This window comes from Syngnathus typhle, linkage group LG8 (assembly GCF_033458585.1).
Source record: "Syngnathus typhle isolate RoL2023-S1 ecotype Sweden linkage group LG8, RoL_Styp_1.0, whole genome shotgun sequence".
In the NCBI taxonomy this organism is placed as follows: Eukaryota; Metazoa; Chordata; class Actinopteri; order Syngnathiformes; family Syngnathidae; genus Syngnathus; species Syngnathus typhle.
Genome location: NC_083745.1, coordinates 12112146 through 12130396, shown reverse-complemented (window position 1 = coordinate 12130396; position 18251 = coordinate 12112146). Strand labels below are relative to the sequence as shown.

The window sequence follows — 18251 nt, the reverse complement described above, 5'->3', positions numbered from 1 at the left end:
GAGGTACACATCATAACATAAATAGCAATCTTCCACTAGGGATGGCCACAATTATTATTTTTTTTTGCACCGGAATCCAAGCCATTTGATTTTTGAGTAACCGTTTCTGATACCATTCTAGTATGAAAGTCTTGAGGACTCATCAACACGATAGATACCAAGTAACCGATATCAGTGGTCCTTTTGATTCACCAAATTTCTAATAAAACAATGACTGGTCATTTAAGAGGATGACTTTTCCTTCATTTCTGACAAAGGGAATAACATCTACTCAGGAGTACTGAATTTGAAGTTCATAATGAAACAAAAAAACGGGAGTGCTGTCAATGACAATCTGTCAATCTCTTTGTACTCAAGATTATTTTGCCGCTTTATGACTGGCGACCCCTCATTAATAGGCCGTGTGACATTTCCGTAATGACGCCCATTCTCTTCACGCATGACCTTTTTGGTGTTAAATTATTGACAGCCTCGTCCACTGTAGGGAGACCCTGTAGGGGTCTGGATGGGTGGCCTCTACAAGAACCAAGCAGGTCTATATTAGCGCAGCTGAATCACGGCGAGCATGCCATAACCGGTGTCCCCTTTCTTGCCATATAAGTCAGCCCCCCCCGTTACCCCCCCATGCCGCACAATGCCTACCGACTATCTGTGTCTATTCTTAGCCTGTCACTTCAACCCGTCCGACCAGGCGAGTCCTCCTCGACTTCCTCACACTTTTTTGTTGTGTTCACATCTTCTTCTTGTGCTCTCAGAGGCCCCTGGCCCGCCCTCGCGTCCGCCCGCTCTGGCCGTTTCAGACCACTGAGCCAAGACAACAACAAGAAAAAGCTGTTACCTTATTTTTAAGAAAAGGGAACATTCCCCAGCTTGGAACATGAGCTCATACACGGTGTCGCTGCCCGGCCCGGGACCTTGGGGCTTCCGGCTGCAGGGAGGCAAGGACTTCAACATGCCGCTCACCATCTCCCGGGTAAGATGACGCTCACCTTCTTGTACATCTTCATGTGATTCACAATCAGAAAGAGCTTTAATGGCCCAGTCCAGCGCAGTGAGTGACCCTTCAGACGAGGTTTTAGAGATGCCAGCCATTGTTTGGCTGAATTCTCACCTTGAGATGTGCGCGCTGTACGGTGCCGGTAACTCAGCTCACATCACAACAAGGAGCAAGAATAAAACACAGAGAACTGGCATGTATTCTTTATCCTCTGCGGAGAACAGGTAATATTTGGGTATCTTGGAGGAATAAGAAGAAGCTTCTCTGTAGGGGTAACCTGGCAAGGAAAGATCAACATTTTTGCAGATTTTGCAGACCAAGCTAATAACTGAATCAGTTTAGGTTATTGCTTTGCCTGTACTGGCAATTTGAAATCATTTCTTGTTTTTAAAGAAGGAAACGGGGAAATTCAATTCATGATTTGATTGGGAATTAAGCTATGATTGAACTAATGAGTTGCAGTCCGAGTGCAAAGACTTCTTGGGAATCAACTCAGATTGGCTCTGTTCAGTGTTCAATAAACCGTGGTTGGTTCTTATTGGTTCTGTCCCACCCTTTGTGAGTGCTCACAACGTACACAGGATGAGATAAAAAAAATGCTTGCTCATTACTTGCCACATGGGGCCCTGAGGACAGAAGTCTTTTGGGGACACAAGTGAGTTGTCTGGGTGGGGTACTGTGTGTGTGTGTCTCTGGGGCTGGGTGTGTGTGTGTCAAGGGGGGGGGGCAGGGGGGCCGTGGCAGCTGCCAGCATTTATCCAGGGAAGCCGAAAGCGGATCCGCGCAGGCCTAAAAGTGGAAGCGGTGTTGGTTTTACGTGCGCTCGGAATAGACGAAGTCGAAAGCCCTGAGCGCAATGCTCTGCTCATCTGGCAATTTTGACTTTTCAACATACGGAGATGTGTTACAACATACAACAAACTGCTCGTGTATGCAGGTGTGCAACATTACAAGCTGCTACAGCGGGGGATATGAGTGTGTGTTGCATCCGGTTGGGGTGAAGTGTGTAAAGCCACCCCTAATAGAACACACACACGCATATGGTGCACACGTGTGAGGTGTGCGATAAAAAGAGTCTGGTACTCCTAACTGTGGCGATGCCAACAGACGTTTAATGTACGCGTGGTAACGTGGGTGGGTGTACGATTTCAAGTGTGTCAGGCACAGGTGTCAAACTCAAGGCCCGGGGGGCAGATACGGCCCACCACATCATTTTATGTGGCCCGCAAAGACAAATTGTGCATCAAATTCGTGTCTCATTACTAAAATTACAAGTTGTCTTCACTTATAACATCTTTTTTTTTTATATTTGACCAGTTTTTACTCGTCTGATTTGAAAATGAGTGATTTGTCCGTTTGTTTCGTAGCTTTTACTGGATATAATATGAGGTGTTTATACATTTATTTGGGTTGACAGTCATAATGGCCCTCCGAAAGAAGCTATGACTACAATGCGGCCCGCAAAAGAAACAAGTTTGACACCCCTGGACTGTCAGGGGTCTTATGGTTCGCTATGATGTCGCCTCGCAACTGCCTACGCCAAATACACAGAACAAATCTGTACCACTCAATCATCCACGATTGGTGTCGGACGCTCTCATCATCCTCTGCAGAGCATGCATTCCCTCCTCGGTTGATAACGACTGACTTAAGATCACTACTCTATTTTGAACACCTGAAGCAAAAGAGAACGTTCTTGACGTTTGAACAACTTCTCTCTCTCTGATGTTCTCAACTTCTGATTCTTTTGTGAGGATGAAGTGCTGCATGCCAGAAGCTGACCGCAACATTCCCCAAGTCAAATCATATTCAGAATCAAATGTAGTCTGCCACGTTAAAGCTGCTCCAGAGATGCATTTGGATGCATAAGAAAGTTCTGGGGTCTCACAATTCGGTGCTTTGATATAACCATCCGAATTCACTCTCAGCGCCAAGCGTCGGTTGGTCTCGATGGTCTAGACTCTAGACAACAGAATCTAGACGTTGCACCGGTGTCGTGGTCTTCAGCGTTCCACAAGTGCACGGCGTCATGTGCCCGTTTTGCAAAAAATGCTCAACTTCTTTTCTAATCAGGATGCGTTAGATGCAGAGTGGACTACCTTCACCACATCTCATGATAGTGTAGGTCACAGGTGTTAAACTCAAGGCCCGGGGACCAGATGTGGAGATGCCACGTCATTTTATGTGGCCCACGAAAACAAATCATGCATCAAATTACTAAAGTTGCAAATTTTCTTCACTTCTAAATATTTTTTTGGGGACCAGTTTTTGCTAGTCTGATTAGAAAATGAGTTGTCATTTTGTTTTGTAGCTTATACTATATACAGGACTGTCTCAGAATATTGAATATTGTGATAAAGTTCTTTATTTTCTGTAATCCAATTAAAAAAACCAAAAATGTCATACATTCTGGATTCATTACAAATCAACTGAAATATTGCAAGCCTTTTATTATTTTATTATTGTTGATTATGGCATACAGCTTAAGAAAACTCAAATATCCTATCTCAAGATATTAGAATACCATGAAAAAGTATACTAGTAGGGTATTCAACCAATCACTTGAATGGTCCAATTAACTCGAAACACCTGCAAGGGCTTCCTGAGCCTTGAAAAACACTTAGCTTGGTTCAGTAAACTAAATCACAAGTCTGGGGAAGACTACTGATCTGACTGCTGTCCAGAGGACCATCACTGACACCCTCCATCAGGAGGGTAAGACACAAAAAGAAATTTCTCAAAGAGCAAGCTGTTCACAGAGTGCAGTTTCAAAGCACATCCACAAAAAGTCTGTTGGAAGGGGGAAATGTGGCAGGAAACGCTGCACAACCAAGAGAGATGACCGCAGCCTTAACAGCATTGTGAAGAAGAGTCGCTTCCAGAATTTGGGGGAGCTTCAAAGACAGTGAACTGAAGTTGGAGTCCAGGTATCAAAAGCCACTGTTCACAGACGTGTCCGCTTCTGAACTCAAGACAACGGAAGAAGCGTCTGACTTGAGCTATGGAAAAGAAGCACTGGACAGTTCCAGAGTGGTCCAAAGTCCTCTTTTCAGACGAAAGCAAGTTTTGTGTTTCATTTGGAAGTCAAGGTGCCGGGGTCTGGGGAAAGGCTGGAGAGAAGCAAAATCCAAGTTGCTTGAAATCCAGTGTGAAGTTCCAACAGTCAGCGATGATTTGGGGAGCCAATGGACATGTTCAAATGTTTGATTTTGTTTTGCTGTTATAAATCTTTTTCTTTTTCACTTGGTCTGAGCAAATGTTCTAATTTTTTGAGATAGGATATTTGAGTTTTCTTAAGCTATAAGCCATAATCAGCAATATTAAAATAATGAAAGGCTTGCAATATTTCAGTTGATTAGTAACGAATCCAGAATGTATGACGTTTTTGTTTTTTTTAATTATATTACAGAAAATAAAGAACGTTTTCTACTAATATTCTAATTTTCTGAGACAGTCCTGTATATTATGAGGTGTTCTTACATTTATTTGGGTTGACAGTCACATAGGTCCTCCGACAGAAACTGACTACGATACAGCCTGAGGAAAAAAATGAGTTTGACACCCCTGGTGTAGATGGTGTGCAGTGTTGGATCAGGGTCCATTTGATGAACTAACAGATGGAAGTGCCAGTTAAGGACTCCAAAATTCAGACGTCAGAAGGTGAGGCTGGGCGAGTTTTAAGTTGAGATTTAAAGCCAAGACATCAATATTTCAAATATGACCATTTGTATATTTGAAATGCGCATAGCTCCCGTTTACTTAAATCTACAAAGCTCAATTTTTGCCTAACAATTTTTTGGTATTAGTTTGCCTTGCAACATTTCTACATAATAGCAGCTTTAATTTTTGCCGGTACTGGACCCGAATCGAGAATTCTCAAGGGCTGAACAGCTTCCTCTGCTCAGCATTGCTGTTATAGTGCAACTGTTGACAGGCACAATGCTGTTTTTAGCTACTGAAGGTCCGCCAACACACACGTGTTAGCTCCTCTGTTAGCATCTACTCTTAGAAGTGCACAGGGTCGTTACTTTAAGATGGTCAAGCTAACCTCCACAGATATTACAGATATTTTTAGTCTACTCAGAAACACTCAATCGGCTCCAAGCACCAGCAGCTGAACCTTTGACGTTCCACACAGATTTTGTGACATCATTTGGGTCATTTGCTGTATACAATACAGTCTTTAGGATCATCCACACATTCTCAAGCGCTTATCCAAATTGAGGGAATCCCAGAATTGCCTCTCCCCAGCCACTTTGTCTGCCTCATCTCAAGCGAAAACAATAAGATCACAGCTGTTGACCACAACTCACACCTGGACGCTCTCTTCTCTAGATCTTAAGCGATGCTTACCGATTCATGTTTGCCTCCTCCAGATCACGCCGGGTAGCAAGGCGGCACACGCCAACCTGGTCCAGGGCGACGTCATCATGGCCATTGACGGTGTGAGCACCGAGGGTATGACCCACCTGGAGGCCCAGAACAAGATCAAGATGGCCAACTACAATCTGGCACTCACCATGACCAAGTAAGTGCGAACGGTCCGCCTGTCCACACGTCTTGTGTTTACCTGCCTGTGCCTTTGAAATGAAACCTGGCGAAGCGCCATATCGCCATCACACAGAGACGCAACGTACAGTCACAGGGCCCGAACCCAGGCGCAAATAGCCTCCCTCTCCAAAAAACAAAACCTCTGGGTGTGCCACCAATTATCATAGAGAGGGACCGTTTTACCCGCAGAATCCAGCCGTTTATTTATTTTTCTGGGCCATCGATGACTGTACTCGTCCAATACAATATGTTTTTCAACGGATCTCGCCCAAATTCATATAAAACACAAAAAATACTGTGCCTACACATTGTGGCAGTATTAAAAAAAAAAATGCTTCCACCAAACGTTTTGAACTAAAGCTGTTTGACTCTTGAAATATTTCTCAAACAGCTCGCTTTTCATTTCCACCGAATATTATTTGAAGAAGAAAAGTAATAATATGGTAGTAATATACAGCCCAAAGATGTGAGCAGATATGAAGATGTTGTCTCTGTGTATGCCTGGAAGTTGATCCTGGGGGAAAAGACGTCACATGACTCACCCACTAGAGTAAAGCGCTTCCAAAAGCAATTTGCTCGCTATATCGAGCCACTTTTGTGGCCTCCCTGGCAAACATTTTCAAAGAAAGCAACCTGTGACTAAGAAACATGAGTGGAATTATTTTCACATTTTCACTTTGCTTATGATGAGAAAGGAGCGGTGGAAGGCGATCGATAACAAAGTCAGTTGCCAAAGGCATTGTGCCCGATGTTGCACTATGTTGGGAACCTTCGACTCTCTGTACGTAACGTTTATTAAAAAAAAAGGAAAACAAGGTGGGGTACCCAAAGGACGTATATGAGCCGAAAATGTTGCATTGGATGTTGAGGGAAGCTGTGTTAAGATTGATGTCTCTTGTGGAGACTCTGGTTTTTTTTGTGTGTGTGCATATAATTAATAACTGCTCCTTCAAGAGGGCAGGAGCACGGATGTAGACGTAGGCCCCTCGTTGCCCCAAAGATTTGGTTTTTTTTCCCCCAACAGATAAGATCTGATAAGTTGACTGAGGAAATGAATATCGGCCGGTGCACGCTGAGCGCTGTCTCATAACTGAGCACCAGCGCTGCGGGTGATGCAGATAAGACGCAACGATGATGGATTTTGACCTCCCGCAGCAAGAGCGTTGCGGGCATGTGGAGATGAAGATGTTTGTTGGCCCCTCAAAAATCAAACAAGTGACTTGCGACTGTGGAGAACATGCGTGGCCAACAGTGACAAAATCGGCTCAATCATTTCGAGCAACAACCAAGAGGGAGGGGTAGGAGGGAGCAAATGAAGTCATGAATTTGTATTGTCACATTGTAGCATGACGTTTAGCATTTGCAGCATGTCAAATGAACATTTGTCCCTCTCTGTAAAGGGCGAAGCGTCCTGTTATGCCAACGCCAAGAATCGACGCCAGTGTTCCAATAATCCCTCACCAGCAGGTGAGCTTTCCCACAGCGCATCACAATTGTCTTGCCCTCAAATGGGACTTTTTGCCTCCCAAAGCAGACAACATTGTCAAAACGAGACTTACAACATCAAAATGAATTTGGCAATAATCCTCATACAGAGCTTCTCAAACTTTGGGGCTCCCAGAACCCCTTCTGGGTCGCATGTTTCCCCTTCTTCATCCCAACGAGCTCATTGTAAATGTTTTCGGAATCGAAAGAGAAGAATTTGTCATTTTACGATTTAAATGAGGAGTCGTTATAATGAAGTAGTATTTTTCAAAGCTAACCGGTAATAATATTCAAGTACAAATTTAAGAATTTTGGAAGACAGACTTACCAAGTGAATTTCCAATTTTTTTTAATCCTCGTATTGTGCCTTTTATTCTGGGGTGGGGGGGCTTATTTTCCAAAAACAATATTTTTCAAAAATAATTTATTCCTGTCAAAATTGATTCATAAAGTGACGTCGTATTGGTGCTTAATTGATACGCCTGTTCCAATAGGGCGATATGCACTTTTTCAAACCAGCAGACATCAGAATGAGATGAGTTGCAAAATATTTGCGGACGCCCAGGGTCACTTATTTTTTCTGTCGCACAACCTGATGCTTCTCCCTAGTGGTAACTTCAAACATAGTTTAAAACAGAATTTAATCGATGGACCTCTTCTGCTCATCTCCTCCCTGGCCGTGGTCTCAGGTGAACGGTCGCCCGCCAGTCTGCGGCGGCTCACCGGGGCCCGCCCAATCGGCTGGCAGCCCCGCCCACAGGAAGCAGTATAATTCGCCCGTCGGCCTGTACTCAGAGGAAACTCTGAGGGAGATGGCGGCCATTCAGGCAGGCCTCCCCGCGGGGTACGTAGCCAGAATGGAGGGGGGGGGGGGGGTTACAGTAACAACAAAATCATTCAAACATGGCAGTGAAGGCAAAAAGCAAGAGCTTCAGAACATTTGCTGTCAAAATGAAAGCAGGGTGGGCAAATCTTGGTGCTCAACTTCCACTTTTGATTTGACATATGGACACAGGATTGGAAAAAAAGAAAATATATTTGTAAAATGGTTCATTTCATCCACCCATCCATTTCCTGAAGCGCTTATGCTCACGAGGTTCGCCCGTACTCTGGAGCCCATCCCAGGGCATTGAGTCTTGAGTGTTCCTTGCCTCCATCGTTGAGGCGGCCGACCGGAGCTGCAGCTGTAAGCTGCTCGGTTGTGGCGGCAACCCTCAAACCCGCCGGAGGACACAGGCTGTATGGGAGGCTGTCCGTCAAGGCTCGTGGGAGGAAAATTAGAGAGACCCCAGGACATGACATTGTCTCCTGGGAATGCCCCTCCCCCGGATAAGCGGGATGATTGATGGGTGGATGGATAGTATCCTTGTTCAATTCATTATTTGCAAAGAATTCAATCAATACCAATTCATTTAAAAAACTTATTGGACCGGCATTTTCGTATTATATTAATACTATTAATTTATTTAATTAAAGAGCCTAAGAAAGAAATAAATTTTGATTAATCACCTTTAGGGAAAAAAGGCCACTAATATAACAAGACTGTTGACTGGACGAAAGAATTTAGATTCCAAGATGAGACAGAAAGAATTTGTGATCAGTTTGCTCAGCCCGCTTTCGGAGCGAGGGTGTCCCCTGTTGACTGTTTGGAGGCGAGCGCTAGTGAAGACATTGTGCAACAGAGCTCCGACTCCGTTGCCCAGCATGCCTTTGGCTGGGAGCAGCCGGTTGCCGGCTCGCTCCCTTGGACACGCAAGACATTTGACCAAAGGCTTGATTGATGAGCCCTCCTTGTCGCTTGACTTCAGTCCAACCTTTTCAAGCCCTACCAGGGCCGAGTTTCAGGCTCATTCGTTGTGTTTGTCCACAAGCCGGATGCAAGGAATGAATAGCAACATTTTGAGCTGCTTCTGTTTGGAGTTTTGAACCAATGCCGCTAATTAAAAGTAGAACCTTCTCATATCTGTGTGGAGCCCTTTCAGTCATTCGGGTTTGTTGGGCACTCTTGCAGAGAAGCAGCAAATAGCGCAATTTCGCATGAGGTCACTCACCTTTCTCCTCCGTAAGATCACTTACTGGAACCCCCTCGTCATCCTCCTCTTCCCACAAACTGAAAGTGATGTCATGTGACTAATGTTCTCTCTCTTCATCGTCCTCACATTGGCTGGCCGCTTTCCTCCTCTGCCCATGGCCAAAACCAGGTTTTCAGTCCCTCTGTTCCCAAGTTAGTATCATCGTGCCGAGCGCATCAAGTATCAAGTGTGTGTGTGTGTTTATGTTGTCATGGCAGCGCCGACTTTAACGTTGCATGGCATGTGTCGCCAGGAAGGAGCTGCTGAACTGGGCTGGTTGAGTTTTGTTAATTTGCAGTGATATGGTGCTACTAACAGGTGACCTCATTTTGTTATTTTTTTGAAATTATTTAACCTTTATTTACCCAGGCAAACAATTAAGAACAAGTTCTTATTTACAACTGCGGCCTGACCCAAAGAACAATGGCTCTTTGAGGAGGGTTGGGGATGGAGTGCTAAAAAATAAACACATAAAACAAGGTTATATACATACACAATCAAAAATAAAGAACAACAACCAAGAACAATAAAACTATACAATATAACAACATATTTAAACTAACAGCTGCAAGAGTCGGTTAAAACTTGTTGCAATTTTTGTTTGGAAACTGTAAATGATGTGATGACAGTGAATCTAAGGGTATTTTGCATAGTATTCCAATCATAAGCTGCAGAGAAATGGAAGGAGTTTCGACCGAAAACTGTACGTACTTTGGGTATGGTAGATTTAATAAGATTACTGGACCTCTCCCCTAGTCCCCTCGTCCCTCCTCGGACGTCCGCGCCGTGGACCCGGTTGGTCCGGATGACAGCGATGGAACTCCGAGATGAGCGAATGGTCGAGTATCCAGCGGCTCGGCACCCAGGATCGGTGCGCGTTGTCATAACCCTCCCAGTCCACGAGGTACTGGAGGCCACGACCGCGCCGCCGTGGAGGCAAGGAGCGGACGGCGTAAGCCGGACCCCCTTTGATGTGCTGGGGCGGCGGGACGGACGCCGGCCTCGACGTGCTCTCAAAGATGGGCCACACATGGAACGTGGGGTGAACCTTCATGGACTCTAGAAGGAGAAGACGGACGACGGATGGGCCAATGACCTTCTGAATAGGGAACGGTCCAACAAAGCGGGGCGCCAGCTTGCCGGATCCCGCTCGCAGCGGCAAATCCCGCGTCGAGAGCCACACACGCAGCCCCACTCTGTACTCCGGAGCCGGCATCCGGCGCTTGTTCGCCTGGCGGGCGTAGCCTGAAACTGAGCGGAGAAGAGTGATCCGGGCCCTCGCCCAGGCTCGATGACAACGGCGGACACAAGCCAGGGCCGACGGGCACGCTGCACCATGCTCCTGGTGGGCGAACAAGGGTGGCTGGTACCCAAAAACACAGTGGAAAGGCGAAAGCCCCGTGGCCGAGCTGGGGAGGGAATTGTGAGCATACTCTACCCAGGGAAGCTGTTGGACCCACCTGCGCTGGTCCCCGGCGGATATGCATCGGAGGGACCTGCCCAGTTCCTGGTTCAGGCGCTCCACTTGCCTATTGGACTGAGGGTGAAACCCCGAGGAGAGGCGTGGTCGTGTCGCAGGTGATGCCAGCATGTGACACAATGGGCCTAGGATCGAGCCGTGAGGAACCCCTTTGGAGATGGTGAGAGGGTCAGAAAGAATATTTTCCAATTTAATTTACTGGAGTCTATTATTTAGGTAGCTGGCAAACCAATCACATGCGTGTGATGACAGAGCCTCTGCAGGAGGATGGAATGGATGACTGAGTCAAAGTCAGGTCAATGAAAGCAGCAACACAAATCTGCTTGAAATCCAGGGAAGTAATGATATCGTCTAGGACAGAGCTGTCGTGCATTATCAAGTTAGTTGACAACTTTTGATAACACTGTCCCCAAATGTTGGCTTTTTTTTTTCCTGAGGACCATAATATGTGAATGGTTCCTGGTTACTTTGGGCCAGCTGAGCCTGAAAGTGAGGTGATATAATTATTTTGGACCATTAACTGATTGACAGATTACAGATCAGACAATGTGCGCTGGAAAAAAAAGACAGAGCAAAAGGAAACGGCTTAGAGTCCAATGCAGATGCGGATGTTAAAGTTAGCTTAGCGTCGCGCAAGGGGACACAATCGGTCACAATCTCTTCGGGCTGTCTTATTTTCCGCATTTGATCTTTAAAGGCCATATTGACATTTCAAATGATACAACTGGCTTGGTGTGTGTGTGTGTCTGTGTGAGTGGGTCTGTGTGTGTGTGTGTGTGCGTGCGCGCGTGCGTGTGTGTGTATGAAACTAATCAAGCGAAGCTGCCAAATGAAGGTGCATTCACGGCTAAAGTAGCAACGGTGTATGCGTTGCTTTGGTTTGCTGTGTTGCGTTGGATTGCCGTGTTGGTTGGTGGTCGGCGCCGGCTTGTCTGACGCTCGCCGTGACGGCAAAGGTCATGCAGTGCTAGCGCTGACATTTGATTGGCGGAAGCAGGTCGATCCCAGATGACAGGTTCTGTGCTTGTGAGGGGTTGTCAGGCACAGAATTTAGAATTACCTCTCGCAAGCTGCGCAAACGCTCTCGCACTCACTGCTGACACACTTTCAAATTGTCCTCTGACACAGCCGATTTGCACCTGAAATCTACTCTGCCAAACACTGTCTCACATGTGACAGAAAATGCTCTCATGGAAGTTGCATGAGAGCAGTTTTCACACACTACTGACAAAATCTGACCATTAAACTGCCATTTTTGTTGTGCAGTTGTGTGTGTGCGTGAGTGTGTGCGTGCTCGCGTGTGTGTGTCTGAGTAAGAGAGGGTTGCTGAAGTGCATGCGAGGGTATTTTATTCAGGCGTGAGCGGTCATCATGCCTGACTTTGCATTGCGTGAATGATGACATCATACGGTCGAAAGACCCGCACCTCTTTTCAACCGTACGCCGTCCTCACCTCTCAGCGCCGTCGGCGGCGCGGTGGTGAAGCAGGCCGGCACGGCTAGCCACAAGGCCATCGAGGTGACGGGCCCGGGAGGCAAGGCCACCATCATCCACGCCCAGTACAACACGCCCATCAGCATGTACTCGCAGGACGCCATCATGGACGCCATCGCCGGGCAGACCATGACCAAAGGAGACCAGACCGGGTGAGACCCCCCTGCCCAGCTGCTTCTTCCTTTACCCATCTCCTCTCTCTAGTCACTACAAATACATTTTTCATGGAATTTTCAAAAAATCTAAAATCTAAAATCCCAGATTAGAGAGGAGGAAATGAGTGAATGCATGGCAACGCATTCAAAGACTGCAGGAAGCATCATCTCACTCTGCGGGAATGTCGGAGTCAGTCATCGCCTTGGGAGTGGAGCAAATTGTTTGTAAATGATGACACGCCCGTCACACTTGACTTGGTCCCTGCTGTTAGAAAGCGCAAGCATTTTTGGCTTTCCTTCTCCTCTCTCTTGTCTCTCCGGTGAGGGCGTTGTTGCGGTTGGGGGCAAATGAGAAAATGGTGTCAAGTGCTGCATTGTGCTATTGTCTGCCATGAAAATATTGCTGTGTCCGAAATGACAAGAATTCTCCAGTGAAAACTGCGCTCGTCCTCTGACAGTCATCAGCCTTCATCACTCAGATTGAAAGTGACAATCATGATACGCAAATGTTCTGAACTTCTTTATCTTCTGTGTTGAGCACAGGCATGTTTTTCTTTTTCTTTGTGTACCATTGTTGTGCATTCTTTTTCCCCCCACTATGACTTTAATTCATTCCAAAGCCACTTTTTTATTTGGTTTCGTCACCCAAAAAGTACCCCAAAAGAAAGCTCTGAGCTGACTTGTTGTCGGGGTCTTATGCGGGTGGGTGGATTGGTGGTGGTGGCGTCCCCCCTGTGTCCGGTCCCAGTCCATTTCCAGAGCGTCTGGTGGACAGCGCCTCGCCCGTCTACCAGGCGGTCCAAAGCGCACAGGAAGATGAGGACGAGCGAGGACGCCGTCGCCAGGCCAGCACCCAGTCCAAAAGCTTCCAGACGCTCGCCCACATGATGGGAACGGGAACGCAGTGTGGTGAGAAAACGGCCACCACCGTGTTGTTTAGATATTCCAGTAGACTCGATCATGTGAATCAGGGGTGTCAAACTCATTTTTGTCATGGGCCGCATCGTAGTCATAGTTTCCTTTGGAGGTCCATTATGTCAACCCGAATAAATGTATGAACGCCTCGTATTCTAAACAGTATAAGATACAAAACAAACTGACTGAAGACTCTTCAACTATTTGAAAAAGATGATTTTTAAAAGTGAAGACAATTTGCAATTTTAGTAATGACACATGAATTTGATGCCCAATTTGTCCACGGGCCACATAAAATGATGTGGCGGGCCGTATCTGGCCCCTGGGCCTTGAGTTTGACACCTGTGATGTAAATGCTCGGTGGACTACTTGCTTTGCGGCCAACGGGACATGCTTTGCATCGCTAACTCCACATCGTCCATTTTGTTTGTGTCTCACAGTAATGGAGGATGGGGAAGCGGATGTTGAGGTGTTGACAAAGAGCAGGTAGGCTGAGTCACTCACACTTCAGAACCTGCACAGGACGTTCAACCCTGCCCTGCCCCGCCCTGCCCACCTTACCTCAGCTCACCTCCACCCTCACCACCTGCCCACCAACCTGTCACAAACACCAAGTTATTTCATTGCCTTAGTCTTGGTTGTACCTAATAAAGTGTCCAGGTGTATTTGGCAAGGAAAGCATCACTTGGAGGTCCAGCTTTCGAAAGCGGTCCAGGTTGTTCTGTCGTCATAGCAACAGCAGCATTTGAATAGTGACCCACGATACTAAGACTCACTCTTTTGTGTGTGTACGTGATTCTTCATTATTACTGTACTCACATTCTTGCTGTCGGGTGAGTTCAAGTGCAGTTTTATTCTTCTTGTTCTTTCCCCACAAACTGTTGACATACGTGCATCTTGATGTGTATTCTTGACACCTTTGAGAGTGAAGCAGACTCAGGTTGAGCCTTTCTTGTGTGCTTTTGCATAAATCACATTTCTTGCAGTCTTTACCAGGCGAACGTGTTGCCTTCTACTGTGGCATCAAATGCGGGTTCTTTTCTCTCGCCAACTGCTCCAAAGCTTGCACGGCAATCTTTTTTGGGCCACACGTGTCGGATGGTGACATTTGCACTTTTTTTGTGTCCTTCACTTGCAGCCTGACGCATCAATCGCCTGCCGGCGTCCAACACAAAGCGGCCGTGTCCAGGTACCGCCGCCGGCTGATTGTGTCAATGCCCGCTGTGGCAACCGCTCCATCCTGGTCTTTCATTGAGCTTCCACGCCCATTTCACCACTGCTGTCTGAATGGCCAACTGGGGCTGGGGGCTATTTCCGTGGATACTTGCTTGGTCTATTACTTTATTTTTGCTTTGGGTATCGAGCCAAAATTCGGGTTAACTCAACTGTGTGGAATTTCATTTGACTCCAATTAAGGGGGAAATGAAAGGAAAATGGAGCAAAAAAAATACAATGAGCCCTGGCATGTTACTGAACAGGACAAACACAAATGCAAACTGAAAGCACTCGCAAGAAGGCCACAACTCTAACCTTGCTCATCTTCATCATCAACTAATGCCTTCATTGTCATTCTCATTTGTCAACCATTTTCAGGCCTTGATTTGCATCCTCTTTTGCTTCCTCCCCAGTCAATTTGGCCAGCCGGCCCCCGCCGCCCTGCCCCCTGCCCAGCAAGGCTCGCTCACTATGCATTACCAGCAGGCCCCGCCCATGCCGCAAGCCTCGCCCCCACAGCACTACCAGCAGGCCCCTCCCACCCAGCAGAGTTCCATTCAGATACCTGTCAGCTCCGCCCCTCCCAAGGTGGTCAGCACGGCCTGCATCTACCCGTCGCAGCCTGGTGAGCCAACAAGTTTGTCGTAAAAAGAAAGTTGACATCCCTGTTTGTCGATAAGGACGTTTCAGCGGTTTGTTCCGTCACAACTGGATGAGTCGAATAGGAAATATGTTGGGCGAGTGGAGTTTGTGTGCAGCTGAGAAACTCTTTTGTGACATCACAATTAATGCACGTCTTTTTTTATGTGGAAACTCGCGACAGTGCTTATCAGTTGATTTGGTGGTTGAATGATAGTCACAAGTTATTTGCCATCTTAGGTTGGTCACCTGACTAAGGCTTCCTGTCTCTTTCAGCTGCGCCACCTGCTCACCCGCCACCACACATCCCCCAAGCTCACCCCCACCCCACCGCCCCAGTTCCACCCCAGGCAGCAGGTGACGCGGGTGGCAACCGCCCCCCCTGGGTAACCGACAGCTCCTTCGCCAATAAGTTTGACCCGAGCAAGACCACCACTACCGTCATCAAGGCGCCTCCACTGCCTCAGGCCGCGCCTCCGCCGCCCCAGTTCATCCCAAAGGCCTCAGCGGCCGCCCCTGGCCCCGCCCCAGTCACTCCTAGCCCTGCCCCCTTCCCCCCTGTAGCCAGGGGGGTGGCGCAACGGGCCGAGAGGTTTGCCGCCAGCAGCCGTACGCCCTTGTGTGGAGCCTGTAACAGCATCATCAGGTAACCCATCCGCTGCCAAACACCATCTCGACCTTTCCCCACATCACCTCGAGAGGCATACCGGCCTGGTTTTGCCTTCCCATCCGAGTCGGTAACTGGTCTGTGTCGGTCGCAGGGGTCCATTCCTGGTGGCGCTGGGCCGCTCGTGGCACCCGGAGGAGTTCAACTGCCACTACTGCAACATGTCGCTGGCAGACGTCAGCTTCGTGGAGGAGCAGAACAGCGTTTACTGTGAGAACTGCTACGAGGAGTTCTTTGCCCCCACCTGCGCCCGCTGCAGCATCAAGATTATGGGGGTAAGGTGTGAAACACGCAAGCCGGTCGGTCACCATGGACGTCTCTACTCTTTACTACTTGACTATCCTACACTCTTTCAGACCACTTCACACAGTCAAGGAAAAAACAATTTCTGACCAAAAAGAATGTGGTGGTGGTGTTGTAGTTTGCTTGTTGTTGTCTGCCCTGGCAGGAAGTGATGCACGCTTTGAGGCAGACGTGGCACACGACCTGCTTTGTGTGCGCTGCCTGCGGCAAACCCTTCGGCAACAGCCTTTTCCACATGGAGGACGGAGAGCCATACTGCGAGAAAGGTAGGCCGCCGACACTCCTCGTGTACTTTAATGGCGTGAGCGAGTCGTTAACAACGGCCCTCGTTGTGCTCCGCCCCCAGATTACGTGGCGCTGTTCAGCACCAAGTGTCACGGCTGCGACTTCCCGGTAGAAGCTGGAGATAAATTCATCGAGGCTCTCGGTCACACCTGGCACGACACCTGCTTCGTGTGTGCGGTGAGAAACGCTTTCAGGCAACGCCATACCCTCTTTACCTCCACCGGGAGTCCAAGCGGCTGAAGTTAAAGTTAAAGTTAAAATCCCAATGATCGTCACACAGACATCTGGGTGTGGTGAAATTTGTCCTCTGCATTTAACCCATCCCCATGTGATTTTAATCCATCGCCTGGGGGAGAGGGGAGCAGTGAGCAGCAGCGGTGCCGCGCTCGAGAACCATTTGGTGATCTAACCCCCCAATTCCAACCCTTAATGCTGAGTGCCAAGCAGGAAGGCAATGGGTCCCATTTTTATTGTCTTTGGTATGACCCGGCCAGGGTTTGAACCCACAACCTTCCAGTCTCAGGGCGGACACTCTACCTCTAGGCCACTGAGCTGGTCAAGTCTTAATGGACAAAACAAAAAAACTGTCGGCCACACACGCATGCACAGTCAAAATAATGCAGCCGAGATATAAGGAATAGACTGTTGGAAATAATGACAATTTCATGGAAGAAATAATTTGTTTGTCAAGTCAGGTCCAATTTCAACAAAATGTTAGAAGGTCAAAAAAGCTCGTTTCATCTTTGATGTGCATTGAACATTTGCCATCATCAGTATAAAGGTCGGGTGACTTTGTTGTTGTCGTTCCAGGTGTGTCACGTGAACCTGGAGGGTCAACCCTTCTACTCCAAGAAAGACAAACCTCTGTGCAAGAAGCACGCTCATGCCATCAATGTGTAACCTGGCAAACACACACACGCACGCACATGCACACACACACACACACACACACACAACTACTGATCACTACTTTTAAATGTGTGTGCAAAAACAACAATTTGCTTTCAGGTGGTTTTGACAAGAACTTTGCTTTCGGGTAGTTTTGACTAGATTTTGTGACAGCTTCATTTTGGCATGAGTAATTTTCAAACTCTTGCACTCACAATATTAATTCAACATTAGATTTTTCATGAAGACAGTGAAAACCAAACATTGAATCTATCATTGTTCTACATGCTTGAACACAGTTTGAAAAAAAAACGTGGAAGTGCAGCAGTCTTTTTTGTTTGCTCAGCCTACCTAACATGGGCTCTCCTACACTATCTCAGACCCCTGAACTCAACATATATTGTCCTTACTTATGAATAACCCAGAATCAACCAACGACATCCTCTCCTACATTTGTACATCACTGCTCCTATTTATTTTTCAAGTGTCACTCCTTGATTTGGTGCTCATCAAAAGGGATTTACTTAATCTAATATGAGTTTGATTGTTGTATCTAAAGCATCTGGGATTTCCCTTGCGTTTGTCTTTCTTTATTTTAGGGATTATTTTTGAGTGGATACGACAAGCCTGCTCAAGATGTTTTTGTGTTTTTCGCTTGTAGAGAAAATAAAAGGAGCTCAGCAGTTGAATGAGTTAATAGATGTATTTTATCATATTTACCCTTTGCTTCAAAGCCCGAATGAAGTTCCCCATGAAAGGTGCAGAACAAGAACAAAACATTTTTTTCAAGCATCCAACTGTTCCAGAGCGGAATGGACGGTCAAACCCGTCCAGTTTTTCGATGATTTTCATGAATGCGTACGCATACCCCTTGTTTGTCGTCTCACTTTTTTTGCATTTATGCCACCACATCGAGAAAGTGGATTAAAGTCAAACATTTGCTGCAAGCACCATGTCTCGAGTTTTTTTTTTGTTCTAACAAAAAATAAATGAAAACAGAATTTTATGTTCTACATCAAAAAAAGAGTCACAACATCATACTGCATAACAGAATGTAGAATTAAACAATTTTTAACTTCAGTTGATAGTGTGGCTCCTACTGGTG

General features: G+C 46.9%; 1 protein-coding gene across 6 annotated transcripts; it reads left to right on the top strand.

Moving 5' to 3' along the window:
- Window positions 1-631: 631 nt before the first annotated feature.
- LOC133158052 (LIM domain-binding protein 3-like) lies at window positions 632-18093 on the top strand. 6 transcript variants are annotated; one of them, XM_061284877.1, is made up of 14 exons: window positions 654-973; window positions 5374-5525; window positions 6949-7015; window positions 9235-9257; window positions 12046-12231; window positions 12983-13143; window positions 13590-13635; window positions 14288-14338; window positions 14778-14989; window positions 15280-15649; window positions 15765-15945; window positions 16119-16239; window positions 16320-16435; window positions 17069-18093. In XM_061284877.1, the coding sequence occupies exons 1-14, from the start codon at window positions 878-880 to the stop codon at window positions 17156-17158; spliced, it is 1872 nt and encodes a 623-aa protein (XP_061140861.1). In that variant the 5' UTR covers window positions 654-877; the 3' UTR covers window positions 17159-18093. The 6 variants fall into 6 exon arrangements, with proteins under 6 accessions (XP_061140856.1, XP_061140861.1, XP_061140859.1 ...); XM_061284872.1 differs by lacking the exons at window positions 12983-13143; window positions 13590-13635 and having other exon boundaries at window positions 632-691; window positions 756-973; XM_061284876.1 differs by lacking the exons at window positions 12983-13143; window positions 13590-13635 and adding an exon at window positions 4496-4657 and having other exon boundaries at window positions 655-973.
- Window positions 18094-18251: the final 158 nt, after the last annotated feature.